This window comes from Callospermophilus lateralis, chromosome 3 (assembly GCF_048772815.1).
Source record: "Callospermophilus lateralis isolate mCalLat2 chromosome 3, mCalLat2.hap1, whole genome shotgun sequence".
NCBI lineage: Eukaryota > Metazoa > Chordata > Mammalia > Rodentia > Sciuridae > Callospermophilus > Callospermophilus lateralis.
This window is the reverse complement of record NC_135307.1, coordinates 112,026,324-112,043,185: the sequence shown is the minus strand read 5'-3', so window position 1 is coordinate 112,043,185 and position 16,862 is coordinate 112,026,324. Positions and strand designations below refer to the sequence as shown.

Below are 16,862 nucleotides of genomic sequence, written 5' to 3'. Positions count from 1 at the left end.
TTTTATTGTGTGCATGTATGAATATAACAAATCTCACTGTTAATAATTATAATGAGCCAATAAAAAGAGGAAAAATGAAAATCAATTATTTAAGCAATGTCTGCATTATTTTTGATTCCCTCCCTAACCTACTTTTTTCTTTTCTTTTTAAAATTTTATTAACCAACAAACCACTGATCCTGACTATATCTTCTCTGAAGGACAATATGCTATTTTTCTTTTTTTAAATTTTTTTATTTTTATTTATTTTTTTTAAAGAGAGAGAGAGAGAGAGAGAGAGAGAGAGAGGATTTTTTTCTAATATTTATTTTTTTTAGTTCTCGGCAGACACAACATCTTTGTATGTGGTGCTAAGGATCCAACCAGGGCCGCATGCATGCCAGGTGAGCGTGCTACCGCTTCAGCCACATCCCCAGCCCTGCTATTTTTCTTTATAGTAAATGATTCTGCACAATGTTGCATCTTCCACATTCTCAAAACTTCTTTGCAGGGTTGGGGTTGTGGCTCAGCGGTAGAGCAATCACCTTGCATGTGCGAGACCTGGGTTCGATCGTCAGCACCACATAAAAATAAATAAGTGAAATAAAGGTATTGTGTCCAACTACAACTAAAAAATAAATATTTAAAAAAAAAAAATACAAAAACTTCTTTGCAGCCGGCGCACACCTGCAATCCCAGCAGCTCTGGAGACTGAGGCAGGAGGATTGTGAGTTCAAAACCAGCCTCAGCAACTTAACAAGACCCTGTCTCAAAATAAAATATAAAGAAGGGCTGGGGATGTGGCTCAGTAGTTAAGTGCCCCTGAGTTCCATCCCTGCACCAAAAAGAAAACAAAACAAAAAACTTCCTTGCAGATATTAGGTCCACTTTTGTCAAAAACAGCTTTATTGAAGTATAATTCTCATACCATAAATTCACCCATTTCAGGTGTATAATTCAGTGTTACTGAGTTGTACGACCTACGTCTCCTCTGCCGTGTCAAGCTATCAGTTGGTCTTTACGCTTAGATCCATGTGTCTATCTTTTGCAGTCCCTCTTTCTCTTGGGTTGCTTCCAATCCTCTGTGACAATTAGAACTGTGAGGGGAACCAGAGTCTGCAGGCTCTGAGCAACTTCCTCCCAAGGAAGATGCACAGCTTTGGAACAGAGAGATCATGGCATCAGTTTGGTCTGCTCAGATACCTTTGAAGTTTTCCTCCGTGTTCTCAGTTCTGATCTCACAGGCAAGTCTATAGCTAAATGTTACTTGATTGGACACTACTCTACCCTGCCTGCTCCAGACCCAGGGCCAGACCTGAGTTCAGGCCCTTGCCACTGCCCACCTGGGCAAACTGCAGCCACCTGTGTATCACTACCTTTGAAAGTAGGGCATCTTTCCAAAAACCTTTTCTTAAAAGGGAAAATGTTAAATATTTACAAAAATAGGAAGAACAGCACCACAAACCCCCAAGTATGGATCACCCAGCTTCAACAAATAACACGTAATCATTCTTGCTTCATCTCTGCTCCCTACTTCCCTTCCACCACACCCCTCAGGAATTATTTTGAAGCAAATCCATTTATCGTAAGATTTCATCCAGGGCTGGGGATGTGGCTCAAGCGGTAGTGCGCTCGCCTGGCATGCGTGCGGCCCGGGTTTGATCCTCAGCACCACATACAAACAAAGATGTTGTGTCCGCCGAGAACTAAAAAATAAATATTAAAAATTCTCTCTCCTCTCTCTCTCTCACTCTCTCTTAAAAAAAAAAAAAAAAAGATTTCATCCAACCCTAGAAAACTGAAAATCCCTCTACAACGGCACACAAACATACTTCACAGTAAACATATTATCAGGGATCCTGTCCATCTCCCCTTTTAAGACTGTGAGATCCCAGAGGTCAAAGATATTCTGATTTTTATTAATTATAGCAATAATGTAAGTTAGTGGGCCTCCTCTAAAATGGCCATGTCATCCTCCCCCGTCAAGAGTGGGCTGGATCTAATAGGTTGGTTCAAACAAACAGAATATGGAAGAATTTATGTAATGTCATTTCTTTTTTTTTTTGCATCAGGGATTGAACTCAGGGGCACTCGACCACTGAGTCACATCCCCAGCCCTGTGTTGTATTTTATTTAGAGATAGGGTCTCACTCAGTTGCTTAGGGCCTTGCTTTTGCTGAGACTGGCTTTGAACTTGTGATCCTCCTGCCTCATCCTCCTGAGCCACTGGGATTACAGGCAGGCACCACAGCTATTCTAAGAATAGATTAAAAGTCTGTAGCTTCCATCCTGGTGACTCTCTCTTGTACCCAGGCTCTGAGGAAAGCCAGCAGCCATGTGTGTGGCAAAGTCCATATGGAAAGGACCTGAGGAAGCCTCTGGCCAACATCCCATGAGGAACTGGGGCCTTCAATCCAGTTATAGTGAGTGAATGTGGAAGTAGATCTTTCCTCAGTCCAGCCTTTAGAAGTGACCACAGTCCCAGCGGACAGTGTAACCACAGCCTCACCAAAGCCACAGCACCCTCAGAAACTGTGAGATGATAAACATTTGTAAGTCACTTAAGTTCTGGGGAAATTTGTTACACAGTGATAGATAGCTATTACAGTTGGCCTCTTTCCTTGAGCATTTAGTACAAACTGGAAAGAGCAGTACAGATTATCTCGTTAATGCTCATGGCATCGCATACCCCTATTTTTTCCATGAAAAAATGGACTTAGATCAAGAAACTTGCTTAGTCACCCAGGAAATAGCAGGGCCAGGATTCAAATGCAGATGGTTCCATGCAACTACTTCAGCTGCACCAGGCCCAGTGCCTGGCACATGGCAGGCCCCTCTGACTGGTGGCTGAGCTGAGCTGTACTGACCCCTGGGTTGGCGGTGGAGGGTGCCTTCAGAGGGTATGGACAAAGCTCAGCTCTAGCTGTCCCTAAAGGAGCTTTCTCCCATTCCAAATGACACAAAGAGCACTTTCATAACTAGCCAGCCCTTTCCACGGTCCAGGAAGTGTCTAAGCCCGTCACTGCCTCAGCGCCCAGAGGGAGGCAGGGCTGCCATGCACCAGGCCAGGCAGCATCCTGAAATGGATTCAGGAGAAGATGCACACCTCCATGCACTAGTAAATGTGAGGCGGGGCAGGGGCAATTATCTCCCCACCATCCCAGCCTCTGTTTATTGGGGTCAGAGGCCATGGAAGCCACAGCAGGCTACTTATAGTGTTTGTCACAGGAAGAAAAAATGCTTCCAAGTGGAGCTGGCACATGGGGGCCTGAAGCCCATGATTGAAATGTAAAGGTCTTGCTATTCCAGGGCCCGTGGAGGTAATAACTTACATTCCTTACCTCGTTCTCTGTCCTGGGTGGGACATTTTCTAATAAATCTATTCCGTTGACCACAACGCTCTTCTTTTCTCTGATGGGAGCCTTAAATACCACTTTTGAGGACTTCTTATAGCCTTCCTTCAGGGACATCAGCACGGGATCTAAGGAAGGCAGGGGAGGCGTCTCACTGACTGGTTGCTGTCAAGTGACGTGCATCTCACTGTCATGCTTGACAGCAGGCAGGTGTGAGGGCGAGCAGGTGGAGGGTGTGCCAGGGGCGCCAGGCAGGCCAGGCTGAAAATGGAGTCGCAGCCTCGTGGCCTCCTCTGAGAAGTCGACCCACAGCGGTACCTCGGTTGATGCCTCCCAGCCATTCATCCGGGGTCAGAGCTGGCTCCGTGCCCGGCGTCATGGGGTAAATGTCTTCCTGGTAGGAATCCGACTGTAGTGGAGGAAGCGCAGGGGAGTGGACCGCTGGGGGCTGCCGAGGAAGCCCCTGCCGTGCAGCAGACTTCTCCTCTCAGACCTCCCACCATGCTGACTGCTTTCCTGCTCCAGGTCTTGGCTCTTGCCATACCAGCTGCCTGGACCTGCCCTTGTACTCAGCAGGCCCAATTGTCCCCACCTGAGCATGTCTCTCTCTACTCTGTACCCGGAGTCTGAAGATCCCAACCCACTGTACCTCCTTCATCTGGGCTCCTCCAGGCTTATGGGCAGTGGTGAGCAAGCTATGATTCAACACAGGGGCCCTCTGGTGTCCATCCAGTCCCACTCACCCTGCGGGGCACGATCATGGAGATGGGCTCAATCAGGCCCTTGAGAGTCACCAGCTTGTAGAAGCGGAACACCTCACAGGCCGACACATCCAGCCCGTGTTTGGGCATAACCCCTGTGGAGAGGTGCACACCAGTCCATGGGGGCCCAGATATCCAGCCCCCTCCGTGCATTTACCCCTGCCTAGTGTTCTCAGCCAGGGATCAGGAAGAGGTTTGGAGACAACAACCCATGCAGAGTGCAGCTGGGTCATTGCCTCAGGCAATGTACTGCGGATCCAGGGTCTCCAGGTCTACTATTGAGTTATATCTCCAGCCCTTTTTATTTTGAGACAGGGTTTTGCTAGTTGCCCAAGCTGGCCTTGAACTTGTGATCCTCCTGCCTCAGCCTCCAGAATAGCTGGGATCACGGGCGTGTGCCACTGCACCCAGCAGAATATAACTCCTGCTGGTCACTTTTCAAATAAGTCCCTTGGACCAGACATGTCTCATCATGTGCACACTTTAGAACCTGGGCCTTGTAGAACCTGAAGAGACTGCAGAAATATTTGAATCTAGTTAACTCCTTTATTTATGAGGCCCCTGAGGGGCAGAGGGGCAGGGTTTATCCAAGATAACAGGGTCCCAGAGCCCATCACCTTCTGAAATGAACTGTCTTCCCTAAGCCTCCGTGTCCTCCAAGAGCGAGGAGGGCAAAGCCACCCCGCTCCCCTAGAGGTTAAACACAGCCTCAGATGTTTTTCTGTTGTATGTCTTTCAGAATAAGTGGTGCTTGCAGGTGACATCTGTGTTTCACAATGTCCCTAACCACCAAGTCTCCTGAATACCTACTAGGAGGGGACAGTGTGGTGTTAGCACAGCTCAAGCCAGGTTTGATTCTGCCCCTCTATCTGCCTCTCTGAGCTCTCTTTCCTCGGACAGAAGCAGCTCCATGAGAGGTGGGGTAGGGATCAAGTGCAAAGATGCCCACTGCCAGCCTGGCACCATGAGGAGCGTGGGTGAATGGCACTCCTGTCTTTCCCTGTGACGTAAGCGGGAGGTAGGCTCTAGGTCTACCTCCCCACCCCTGGAACAGAAGCTCCTTTTCCAGATGGTGCAATTCCAGGAGGTGGAGGGGTTGGAGCACTGGGTACCCCCTTGGGATTTGGAGCTAGCAACCCTAAGTTTGAACGTTTCTGCCACTTCACAGCTCCAGGACCTGCCAGGCATGAGTTACGTAATGTATTTCAGCCTGAGAAAAATACCTGGCTCATGGTCAATGCTCAGTGGTGGCCAAGGTGAGGAGGATGAGGACAAGGAGGCAGTTACTCTTAGCTCCTCCCCAGCCAGCACATCCCATGCCTTAGCCAGTGCTTCCGACCTTATGCCCAAACTTCTCCAGGAATCTCCTCCTCCTCCCCATTTGCATACTACCCACCTAATTATCAGACTCTCTTGTCTACAATCTACAACTGCTTGCTAACTGGTCTCCATGCCTCCTAGTGGCCCTTACCATGTTCTGCTCCCCCACAGAAGCTAGAGCAATCTTACACTAATATTCAAACCGCAAGGTGTTGCCCCACCCCTCACCCAAGAAAAAGAAAGTCCTCCAATGAGTTCCAATAAATTCCAAACTCCTTCTCCTAGTTAGTGCTTTCCCCCATCTCCTCTCCATCCCTGCTATATCATAGTCTATGCTTCTGATCCTAGAACATGACAGGCTCCTTCTGGCCAGAGGGCCTTTGCATTAACTGTTTCTCCTCCTAGGACTACTCTATTCCTTCCCACCAGGGTTAAGCGCTCAGGTGAGCCAGAATGTACGCTCAGGCCTGACTCCAAAGTCCAGGCTGCTTTCCGTGCTACTTGGTGAAGGGGTGTCCCTGAAGGAGGTGGGGCAGGTGGAATGGTCATTAGGACTTCAGATATCTCTGGGCTTCCATTCTTTTGTTTGCCATTGAATTGGGCTCTTGGGCCCTTTTCAGCCCTGATGATCCTGAAGCTGGTCCTCAGGCCCTGTCCATGATACAAGATCCTCTGAGGGAAAAAGCCAGACTCAGGCCCCAAGAGGAGAGTCACCTATAGAGGCAGGATCTGGGACTCTGAAGAGATTTGTTCCACTGGATGATTCAGACCTCAGACACTGAATTGCTGGGTCATAAGCACTGGTGTTAGTTAACAGGGATGTCACCTTCAGACTTCCGTGGTAGGAGAATGTGGTGTCTGAGATCAGCTTGCCTGACTCACACGCTGCCAAGTCTGGGCTCTCTGAGACCCTGGGCAACTTGGGGCCGAGTGAGGGGACACACCTGGAATGACTTCCTGCCCTATCAGGCAGGGACAGACCGGCTGCTGGGGTTGGGGTTCTGGCTTCCCAGCACCTCAGGAAGGGGCTTGCCTCTAGTCCCTGCCTTGGACCTTAGTTACTGAACCACCTTCCACGCATGTCAGACCCACTTAGGGCTCCGTCTCCTCATCTGCCGTCGGGAATGAAGACATAGCAGCCCGAAGGCTGCTGCTCAGCACGGATGCCAGTGGACGCAATGCCATGGAATGACTGAGCTGGTCGATGGGGCAGTGACCGGCTGGCTGAGGAAGGACCAGCTGACCCTCCCAATTGCCAGCACCTGCAGGTTCCACTCTGACTTGTCCGAGACGGTGGCCTTCTGAGTCTGGTTTTTCCTTTTTAAGGAAGAGGGTGATCCACGAGGCAAATGTCCAGGCAGCCTCTGGGCCCCCTTACCTAGGCCTTTCTGTGGGGCTGGTGAGCGGAACTCCATGAGGTAACTCAGGTAGGGCTTCTCTGTGCTGATCTCATAGTACCGGATGTTTCCGTCCCCCTGGGGGCAGGAGAGAGGGTGGTGAGCACGGTATGGCAGAGAGGGGGCTGAGCAGGCCCTGGTCCCAGGGTCTGCTGAAGAGAGCTGCCCTCGATGTGCATCAGAGCTCATCTAAGACCAGAGAGATCTGTGCTCTCCACTGGGTGGTCCTACCATGGGGACTGACTGGAGGTGGAGGCCGGAGGTGGGATGGGGTGGAGCGCGTGCGCGCAGGGCAGCATTTTTTGGACAAGTAAGACTATTGACCAGGGGCCTGTAGGTGTTTCGAATCCCACCGTTCCTCACCATCTCTGCACTCCGGGCTCTGAGCTTGACTCCCACATACAACCCGCACCCCTCACCTTCCAGGGAATTCTCACTCACTGCCAATTGGGTAGGAGTCTCCCACAGGTTGCCCTCCCCCCCCTCTACCTTTCCAGCCAGGTAGAGCATGTGGGTGTCGGCATCGTAGAAGGGGAACAGGAGGCCAGAGAGCCCATCAATTTCTTCCTCAATCAGTGGCATGGACAGGTCCTCCTGTGGGGAGGCAGGGACAGGTCAGCCTACGTCTAGACAAGACGGTACATCACTTCTTGAATCTCAGCAAAGCCCTCAGAGTCACAACCCTTTCATGCCAGGTCCCCCTCAGATGATAAAAATCTTGTCCTGTGAGTGGGGGGACAAGGATGCATTCCTGTCATAAAAAGCAGCCAGGGCAGGGGCTGGGGATGTGGCTCAAGCAGTAGTGCGCTCGCCTGGCATGCGTGCGGCCCGGGTTCGATCCTCAGCACCACACACAAACAAAGATGTTGTGTCGGCCGAAAACTAAAAATAAATAAATATTAAAAAAAAAAAAAGACAAGAAATAGTATCCAGAACTTAGAGACTCTGTTAGCAGTCTTATTTGTTTTAAAAAAAAAAAAAAAAAAAAAAAACAGCCAGGGCAGTAGGAAAGCCCAGCAAGAGGTAAGGACTCGTTCTCAGTGTTCCCTCTGCACACCCACTACTTGCTGTGTGCCCCCAGGCAAGTCTCCAGATCTCTCTGGAGCTCAACCCCAACTCAGGAAAAAGAAGTCAAGCATCTTGCAGTTGTGGGCAGGCATTGTCCCAAAGCCCTCTGAGCCCAGTGCCAGCTCCAAAATCTCTGACTCGCTGGTGATGTTGTCAGAGCTGGCTGTGTGGGGACAGGCACCTGACTTCCTGAGGAAGTGGCCTCTGATGGAAGCCAAATGCTTCCTTTAGCCCAAACCCAGCTAGTTCTCATTCTCTGGCCTTCCTGCCCTCTGGCCCAGAACGCTCTGTCCTGCTGAGCCTTAGCAGCTTTTCTTAGCCTGAGACTTTATTTTATTTTATTTTTAAAAATTTGTTCTTTTTAGTTATACATGATAGTAGAGAGTATTTTGATACATTATAAATACATGGAGTACGACTTCTCATTCTTCTGGTTGTACATGATGTAGAACCACATTGGTCATGTGATCATATATGAGCATAGGATAATAGTGTCCGATTCATTCTACTGTCTTTCCTATTCCCACTCCCCCCTCTCCCTCCCATCATCTTTTGTATCCGAGACAATAGGTCTTGTCTCAAGTGGCACAGAGAGTTGAAGCCACTCCCTTACTCCCTGCCCACCTCCGGGGCCTGCTTACGGGCCTGTGCCACTGCTCTGGGCCAGGCGGTAGGTGAGGAGAGGATGTGCAAAAGGACTGGACACACAAGTCCCCATGACCCCGCAGACCCATCTAGGAGACCGGCAAGGCCTGGCTGGAGGTCACAGTTGGACGTGGGCACATGTGCAAACAGATGGAGGCAGCGCTGGGCAGGGGAGACATGCTCTGCTCCCACTCCCAGTGTGAAAATGCTGACCTGGTTCCCCGGAGGTTCTGTGGGCCTTGGCCCAGTGCACCCATGTCCCACTGCAGGATGGAATCCCAGCACATGCTGGGGGTGCGCGTGGAATGTGAGCCTGTGTCTGGGCTGATCAGCAGCACATCCAGGCTCCAGCCAGGTGGCACTGCCTGATCCACTCTCCACCAGAGGATGGGCCACAGCCTTGGCCCTGTCCAGGTACCATCTATGGGTCCATTCCCCAGGACCACATGAGCCTCATCCAGCCCTTCCCTTCTCTTATATCTCGTCCCCTCTTCCACATGGAGCGGAGACCCCAGGAACCCAAGTCATAAACCTCTATTCTTGCTCCATCTGGGAAACAGAGACCCCAGGTGCTCAGGCCTAGGTGACCTGCTCCCTTCCTGCCCACCACCTGGCCTCCCTGTACTGACCTGGTCCCAGAGGGCGATCTGTCTTGTGTTCCACCTGGAGACCCCTGTCGTGAGGAGCCGCTTCATGTTTCCTAGGAACACCACCCGGTTCACTCGGTGGTTTTTGCAGTTGGCCTCCTGGTGGGACAGGCAGCGAGTGAGCCAGGGACCCCAACTTTCAGGCACTATAGTGGCTGAATTGCGCCCACAGGAGATATCATCCTAATCCCAGGATACTATGGATGTTGGCTTATTTGGAGAAAGGATCCTCTTTTTAAAAAAATACAGGGGCTTGAACCCAGGGGCACTTAACCGCTGAGCCACATCCCCAGCCCTATTTTATATTTTATTTAGAGACAGGGTCTCACTGAGTTGCTTAGGGCCTTGCTAAATTGCTGAGGCTGTCTTTGAACTCACGATCTTCCTGTCTCAGCCTCCCAAGCCGCTGGGATTACAGGTGCGCGCCACCACGCCCAGCTGCAAAAAGGGTCCTTGCAGACGTAATTGGGTTAAGGATCCTGAGATGAGGGGTACCCCGGATTATATAGGTGGGCCCCAAATGCCACCACAAGTGTCCTTGTAAGAGAAAGATGAGTACACAGACGCGAGGGGAGGCCAGGTGACCACGGCAACGGATACCAGAGTGCTGCAGCCACAGTCAAGGCAGCCAGCAGGCGCAGAAGCTGGAAGAGGTCAGAATGGATCCTCCCCCACAGCCTCTGGAGCGCGTTTGGCCCCGCTGACATCTCGATCTGGGGCATCTGGCCTCCAGAGCTGCGAAAGAACACAGTTCTGTTGTTTTAAGCCACCTCATCTGTGGTGAGTTTTTGTAGCAGCGACAGGAAATGAACACAGGTGCTGTGGAGCAAGGGAACCCCGGGAACCAGAAAGCCAGGCCTCTGCGGGCAGGAACAGGGCAGGGAGGGGTGAACTTCCACCAAGCCTCCTCCCCCAGGTCGGGGGGGACACAGGTATCAGGTGCTCCCACCAGGGCATCTCTTAAACCTGACACTTGTTAGAAGGACTCATTATCCCCATTTTGAGGACAAGGAAACTGAGGCTCAGGAGGACACAGGACACTGCTGCTTCAATGTACAGTAACCTGGTTTCAACAGGAGGCTCCTTCTTAACTGAGCACGCTCCTTCCTGCTCCTACCACACTGAGTTCCTCCTGACTCACCACAGTCCTTCGCCAGGTGAGTCAGCACCAGGTTGGAAAGGAGCAGGGGGCAGCCCAAAGGTCCAGGCTGGCTGCACTTGATCTGGGCTTTAGTCCCAGTTCTGCCAAAAAAAGAAAAAAAAAGCATATCCTGGGAGAACCTTTGGCCTCCCTGGGCTTGGATCCTCATCTGCGAGTTGCAGGCCGGTCCTCTGTGCTCCAGCACCCTTTCTGTTCGGTGTGGGTGCTGGGCTTGAATTCTAGCCCCACCCCACGGACGGTGAAATTTGTTTCTCAACCTCCCTAAGGATCAGTGTTGTCATGTGTAAAACGGAAAGAGCAACAGTACCCACCTGGGAGGGCTGTCCTGAGGACTAACAGCAGAAACAATGCAGAGGCCTGACAAGTGTCTGTCACTCAGCAACCCCCAGTAAATGTTGGTGAATACTGATGATACTAACAACTAGGATTATTTTATCTGTAGTCCCAGTAGAAGATGACTTTCTGGTGTTGCAATATTGGATTCTTCCAAGATTAACACACCCAGGTCAAGCACTGATCTCTCTTATATGGTAGGCAAACCTTCAATGGCTTCCATATTTTCCATGCTATGCAGCCCAGTGAATGGCATATAGTGGGTGCTCAAGAAATGTTCATTTGTTACTCCTGAATGGAACCTACTCCCTTCCTCACACTTAAGACTCAGGACATTCAAAGACCAAAAGTAGAGCTAAGGCCACCACCAACCTCCCCACTTGGAGCCTTCTGTGGGGATGGTTCCCTGAGCCATTTCCCCAGCTCATCCCAGGCAGGTGGCCGGGCAGTGAGTCCAAAGTCTCCTCCTTCTATGCCCAGGATGGGAGTTGGTTGACACCTGGGGATTCATGTGCTAAAGATGTCATCCCAGCAGGCCAGAAGAATCCCATCTGGAGGAGGCAGGTGAAGTGGGAACAGGAAAAGGTACTGGGTCCCTTCCCACCCAGAACAAGGCAGGGCTCCTACAAGCAGAGAAGCTGCCAGAGCAGATGGGCTGGAACAGGTGACCACCAGAGTGTGAGAGGACGGCCCCGGCACAACCTCTTCCTCCAGGCCTGGTAGAAAGCAGAGCCCCAGGCCCAACACCTTCTCCCTCCACCTCAAAAAAAATGTGGGGTTCCACCTGCAGAACGCGGCCAGAGCGGGGCTCGATCACGCGCAGCTTCTTGTCCTTGCAGGTGGTGGTGAGCAGGCTGCCGTCAGTGTTGAAGGACATGCAGAGGATCACATCAGTGTGGCAGTCGATCATCTTCACTGGCTCGCCCACGTCCAGGTTCCAGATGAGGACCTGAGAAGGCAGAAACGCAGCAGGGGGGTCAGCCGCTGCTCTAGTGTGGGCGTCTGTCCTCGATCCACCCCTGGTTGCCCTGGGAGAAACACCTCGTGCAGAGGCTGCCGTGTGCTGGGCTGCAGCCTGGTGACATTGAGTTCTATTCAGAAAAACTGACGCGTCTGGTTATACAGATGTACTAATATCCCTTGCCTGGTCCCAGGTGGCTGGCACCCCTCTGTGGAGGGCATGCTTGGAGTCAGGGGATGGGGCTCTATTTTCTTCCCTCCAGTTCATCAACCACCAGAGAAGGCAGGAAAGATGCCTCTAGCCCCTGTGGACCCCAGGAACAATGGGGTGCACGTGAGATGCTCAGTCATGTGTAGTGAATGAATGAGAGAATGAATGAATGAGACCACAGTAGTGAACAGGCTTCGGAAAAGGCCTCCCTATAGATCCTCAAGCATCCCCTTCTCTCTCCCTACCCCTTCCCGCTGATTGACTCTGCCCCACTGCCCCGCCCTGCTGTGCACCTTGTAGTCATAGCCCGCGCTGAACAGGATGTTGTTGGTGGTGGGGTGCCACTCGACCAGCCCCACGCGCCGGCTGTGTCCATGGAGCTCCAGGAGCGCCTCCGTCATGTTCCGCTTCAGCCCACCCTCAGGGATCTCCCAGATCCGCACCTGCAGAGGGGAACCAAGGGCTTTGGCTGGGCGGACAGGGAGAGGAGTTGATAATGAGGGTTCTTTTCCTGGGATATCCAGCTTTCCAAGGCTGGCCAAGTGAGGCACCTCCTGGTTCTGGGCAATAGGTGAAGCCCGACCAGAGGCCTCTGGGAAGGTGCCAGGAGTGGCCAGAGAGGAGATCAGCTCCCCTTTCCCTTTGGGAGTTTTACTCTAAGAAGTCTCTGCAGACCTACAAAGATGATTCCTGGCATGCAGATGTTGCTGGGGTCAGCCAGGTTCAGGAACATGTGCATGCAGCTTTTAGCAAGCGCTGGAGTAGAAAGACTATCTTCACCTCCACCTCACAGCCTTCCATGAGAATCTGCCTTCCTTCTTCTCTCCTCAGCCCCAGCTCCTGATGGTTACTCATGGCCTGGGACCCCACTCTGTGCCCAACCCAGTAGGGACACTTGAGTGGGGGGAAATGCATCTGGGAGGCTGGGAGGTCCCAGTCTGTCCTGAGAGGTGATGGACTCGGGGGAGTGACTTGGCTTGGAGTCACTGAGCCCAAAACATGGGCAGAGCCTAGAATGGAGTTGCTATTTTCAGTCTTGTGGATGCTGAAAAGAGGCAGAAAAAGGTGATCTGCTAAGAGGAGGTTGGGACATGCAGAGAACAGTGGAGAAGAGAGACCACGTAGCCACAGAGAGACGAGTTAAGCCCCTTCTCTGCAAATAACCCCCTGCACCCTGGGACTCCTGACATTACCCTGGTGGGCTTCTGTCACTCACTGTGTCATCTATATCGCGGGGGTGGGGAGGGTGGGTGCCCCTGGCTTTGTCTTGTGTACTGGTGGTATAACATGAGACAAGGTTGCAACTATTTGTGAAGGTGCTCTGAACAGACCTGTGGAGTAACAGTTCTTGTTATTATCATCATTAATTTTATGTATTAGAATCTAACCAGGTGGAAAGGAAAGAGCAGGTGGGATTACAATTTGGACATCTTTAAAGCAACTCTTTTGAAAACCTGAACTCCACCCTTGCTAGTAAGGAGAAAACAGGAAAACTGGCTTTGAGATACCATTTGAAATCCACTAAAATAGCCAACTGGGCGGGGGAGGGGGGGAGTCAGTGTTGGCAAGATTATGCTGGAACTTGTAGATACCATTGGGGTTGGCAGTATATAAATCAGAGGAGCTCTTTTGGATGCAATTTGGCAAACTTTAGGAGGAACCATAAAGACATTTATAGTAGACTCTTTGACTCTATAACTTCACTCTAAAAATTCAATGTGCACATGAAGATGTTCATTGCAACATCATCTAAACAGAAAATGTAGAAACACTCTAGGTAACTGACAATTTAATATGCTGTATGTCCTAGTAGCCATTGGTTATAATCGTGAAGGCTGCTGATAATCACAAAGAGCATGATAAGGCAGCCAAAGGCTGACTCTGGGCCTGAGGAGTAAGACCAGGAATGGGTACCTCCAGGGAATTCCTTTAAGTCTCCTATGCAAGAAGGCACTTCCTCCCGAGTCCTCAGAAGTGAGGTTTCCCGACACTTGTGTCCCCCAGGACTCACGCACAGTCGACTGGGAGGTTTTCAGATAAGAAAGTCAGGTTCAAGCAAGACTGGGGGTCACCCCATATGCACCCTTCTCAGTTTCAGAAAATCATCTTCAAATGTACACTTCAGAAAAAGTTGATAATTAGGGGACAGTTGCAAATGTTCTTTTGTCCCCATTTCCCCACTCTCATCCCTTTTGGTGGCTCCAGCCCTCCAGTAAAGCCCAACATTTCTGTTGGGGAGGGAAGCAAACTTGAAGAGGGACCTGCCATGCCCCACAGTCTTCCTTGACAGTTGCTACGCAAGGGTGTGCAGGCATGAGGGCAGATCTGGATACGGCGGGAAGAGGGCTGGGGACAGCTGCTAGATACAACCACCTGGCCCTCAACTGGTACGCATGTTTCTTTGTCCCTAAGATGTAACACAGGAAAGTGACTCTTGAAACAGGAAGACTAATGCTTGTATTAGACACATGTACAACACACACACACACACACACACACACACACACACTTACTTCTTTCCTTTTTACCAAAAAGAAACTATATCATATGTTCTTCAGCTTGACTTTTTCATGTAACTATAGCCACTCAGCCACGTCCCCAGCCTGTTTTTAATTTTAGTTTTTCAGTTTTGAGATAGGACCTTGCTGAGGCTGGCTTTGAATTTGGGATCTGCCTGTCTCAGCCTCCTGAGTTGCTGGGATTACAGGTGTGCACCACTGTGCCCAGTTTACCTTATCTTTTTAAATGGCCAGAGTGACATCTGTTATATGACTGTCCCAAGGTGAATTTGCTCAGTCTCTATTAACTGACACCTGGGTTCTGAGCATTACTTTTTCACGATTGCAATTCATTGTATGGTGATGAACACACAAGTGTGTTCATGGTGTGAATATTCTTGAAGGACAAATGCCTAGGTATGCATCATCTTTTTAAAATAGTTATGGTAAAATTGTTCCCCAAAGTCATCCTTACTTCTACCCTCAGAGTCTGAGGACACTTCTTCACCTATTCCTCTAAATAATACTTTCTTTGCAGGTGTGGCACTGGTGTCAAACTCCATGGCAGGGCATGTTACCACTCAGCTACACCTAGGACCTTTATTTTTTATTTTTTTGAGACAGGATTTTGCTAAGTTGATGAGGCTGACCTTGAACTTCTGATCTTCTCACCCTCCCAAGTTGCTGATTTTGCAGGCTAGTAATGTTTGGGGTCAGTGGTAGAGTGCCTAGCACCTAGTACTGCAGACAAAAAAATTTTAAAAGACTGATTTTTACCCATCTGAAAGGTCAAAAATACCATCTGGTTGTTGTTTGGCTTTTCATTTCCTTGACTCTTAGAAATACCAGGCATCCTTCCTGGTGTTATTGGCCATACTTGTCTATGCTTGGGTTGGAAGGTCCCAAAGGCTTTTGGACTCAGATTGATGAGACTTTGAGAGGTGGAATCACAGGGGTGTTGGGGTGAGGACTCCGTCTAGGGACTTGCCTTACTTGAGCATGGTAGGCAGTCTGTGCACATGGTGATGAGGGCAGGAAATTCTTCCTTGCCAATGAGAGGGATCTTTAAAGCCTCCTATAAGTCAACAGGACCCATGTTGAGCTTATCCCATGCTGTTCTTGATGTTAGGGGACAGACAGATGATGATATGGGAACATGAAGTTAAGAGAATAATTCTATAAAATGGCCATAGTGCTGACCCCACATGCTTTCATTTCCAAGAAGCAATTTACCTGCAGCCCTGCCAGGCCTAAGTGGACAGGATATCTCACATTCCTTAGCAAATTACCTGTTCACTGCAGGAGAAATGCAGGCCCAAAATAATGTCGATGGGTAGAACCCAAGAGATTTTTGTGACCAGATCTGAAACTCTGAGAGATAAGGATAGTTCCTCCCAACCATAAAATTCATAAGAATGTATGGTTAAGAATCCAATTAGGGGGCTGGGGATGTGGCTCAAGGGATAGCGCGCTCGCCTGGCATGCGTGCGGCCCGGGTTCGATCCTCAGCACCACATACAAACAAAGATGTTGTGTCCGCAGAAAACTAAAAAATAAATATTAAAAAATTCTCTCTCTCTCTCTCTTTCTCTCTTTAAAAAAAAAAAAAAAGAAGAAGAATCTAATTAGAACCAGGCCTAAAGATGCTCTGCTTGAGCCTGCAGTCTCAGGAAAGGAACACTTGCTCAGGACAACCTCACTCATGAGCAGCCAACTGAGGTGAGCCTGGGTTGTCCCTGTGTGCTGGCCCAAGGCAGGGACATCAGGACATGTGTGATGCTCCTTCCACCGGGTGCCAATCCCACACACTAGGAGAGTGACAGGATGAGCCAGTTACCTCTGCTGCTCTGGCTCTTGGTTTAGGAAATAGAGACCTGAGTGCAGGTCCATGCATGGGTTATCTACACTGCACTTTGGGTCACAAGAGCTGATTTGCTGGGGTGACAGCTCTGCTTGGGAGCCTGGGGATGGAGGAGGGGCTGCAGCAGGGCAGGTGGTGCTCAGGTGGCAGGCCCTGCCTGGATCCAAGACTCATGGATCAAAGGGCTACAGGTAGGAAGCCAACAGAGTTGTTTTCTCTGACAGTTGTTAGATGTAGGATCCCAGACGGGAGTTGGGGGACCAGGATGAATAAATATAACAGAAAGAGGTACTTTGCCTTGTCACCATTTGATACCAGCCACTTCCCTTCCTGGGCCCTGGTTTCCTCATCCACCCATCGAGACGTTATTAGTTCATCCCCCAAACTTTTCTGCTTTTGACACCACTGAATGCGTTCGTGGGAAGGAGGCTGTTCTGCTTTAACTACAGCAACCACAAACAGTTGGTGCCAGATGCTCTTGAAGCTCAGAGGCAGCGCTGGAGTTCCCAGTGGGCCTGAGTCACTGAGAAAGGACCTCCTAGCCTTGCCTTTAGTATTTAAGGGATTCTCTAGAAACTAAGAATGGGAGGAGCAGTGTGAATCTGCCCAGAGGTTGCTCTGGGAGGTCACTTGGATTGGACAGGAAAGTCAATAGTCTGCCAAACAG

At 50.2% G+C, this 16,862-nt stretch overlaps 1 protein-coding gene across 1 annotated transcript in view; it reads right to left on the bottom strand.

Annotated features, from left to right (window-relative positions):
• Positions 1 to 16,862, bottom strand: part of Coro2b (coronin 2B) — a 135,783-nt gene that overhangs the window by 3,411 nt on the left and 115,510 nt on the right. The window contains exons 4-11 of the mRNA XM_076851004.2: positions 12,130 to 12,279; positions 11,450 to 11,614; positions 9,153 to 9,269; positions 7,300 to 7,404; positions 6,792 to 6,888; positions 4,076 to 4,188; positions 3,651 to 3,741; positions 3,321 to 3,460 (exon numbers count right to left, since the gene is read on the bottom strand). Of these exons, the coding sequence (XP_076707119.1) occupies positions 3,321 to 3,460; positions 3,651 to 3,741; positions 4,076 to 4,188; positions 6,792 to 6,888; positions 7,300 to 7,404; positions 9,153 to 9,269; positions 11,450 to 11,614; positions 12,130 to 12,279 (978 nt within the window). The remainder of the gene's footprint in view (positions 1 to 3,320; positions 3,461 to 3,650; positions 3,742 to 4,075; positions 4,189 to 6,791; positions 6,889 to 7,299; positions 7,405 to 9,152; positions 9,270 to 11,449; positions 11,615 to 12,129; positions 12,280 to 16,862) is intronic.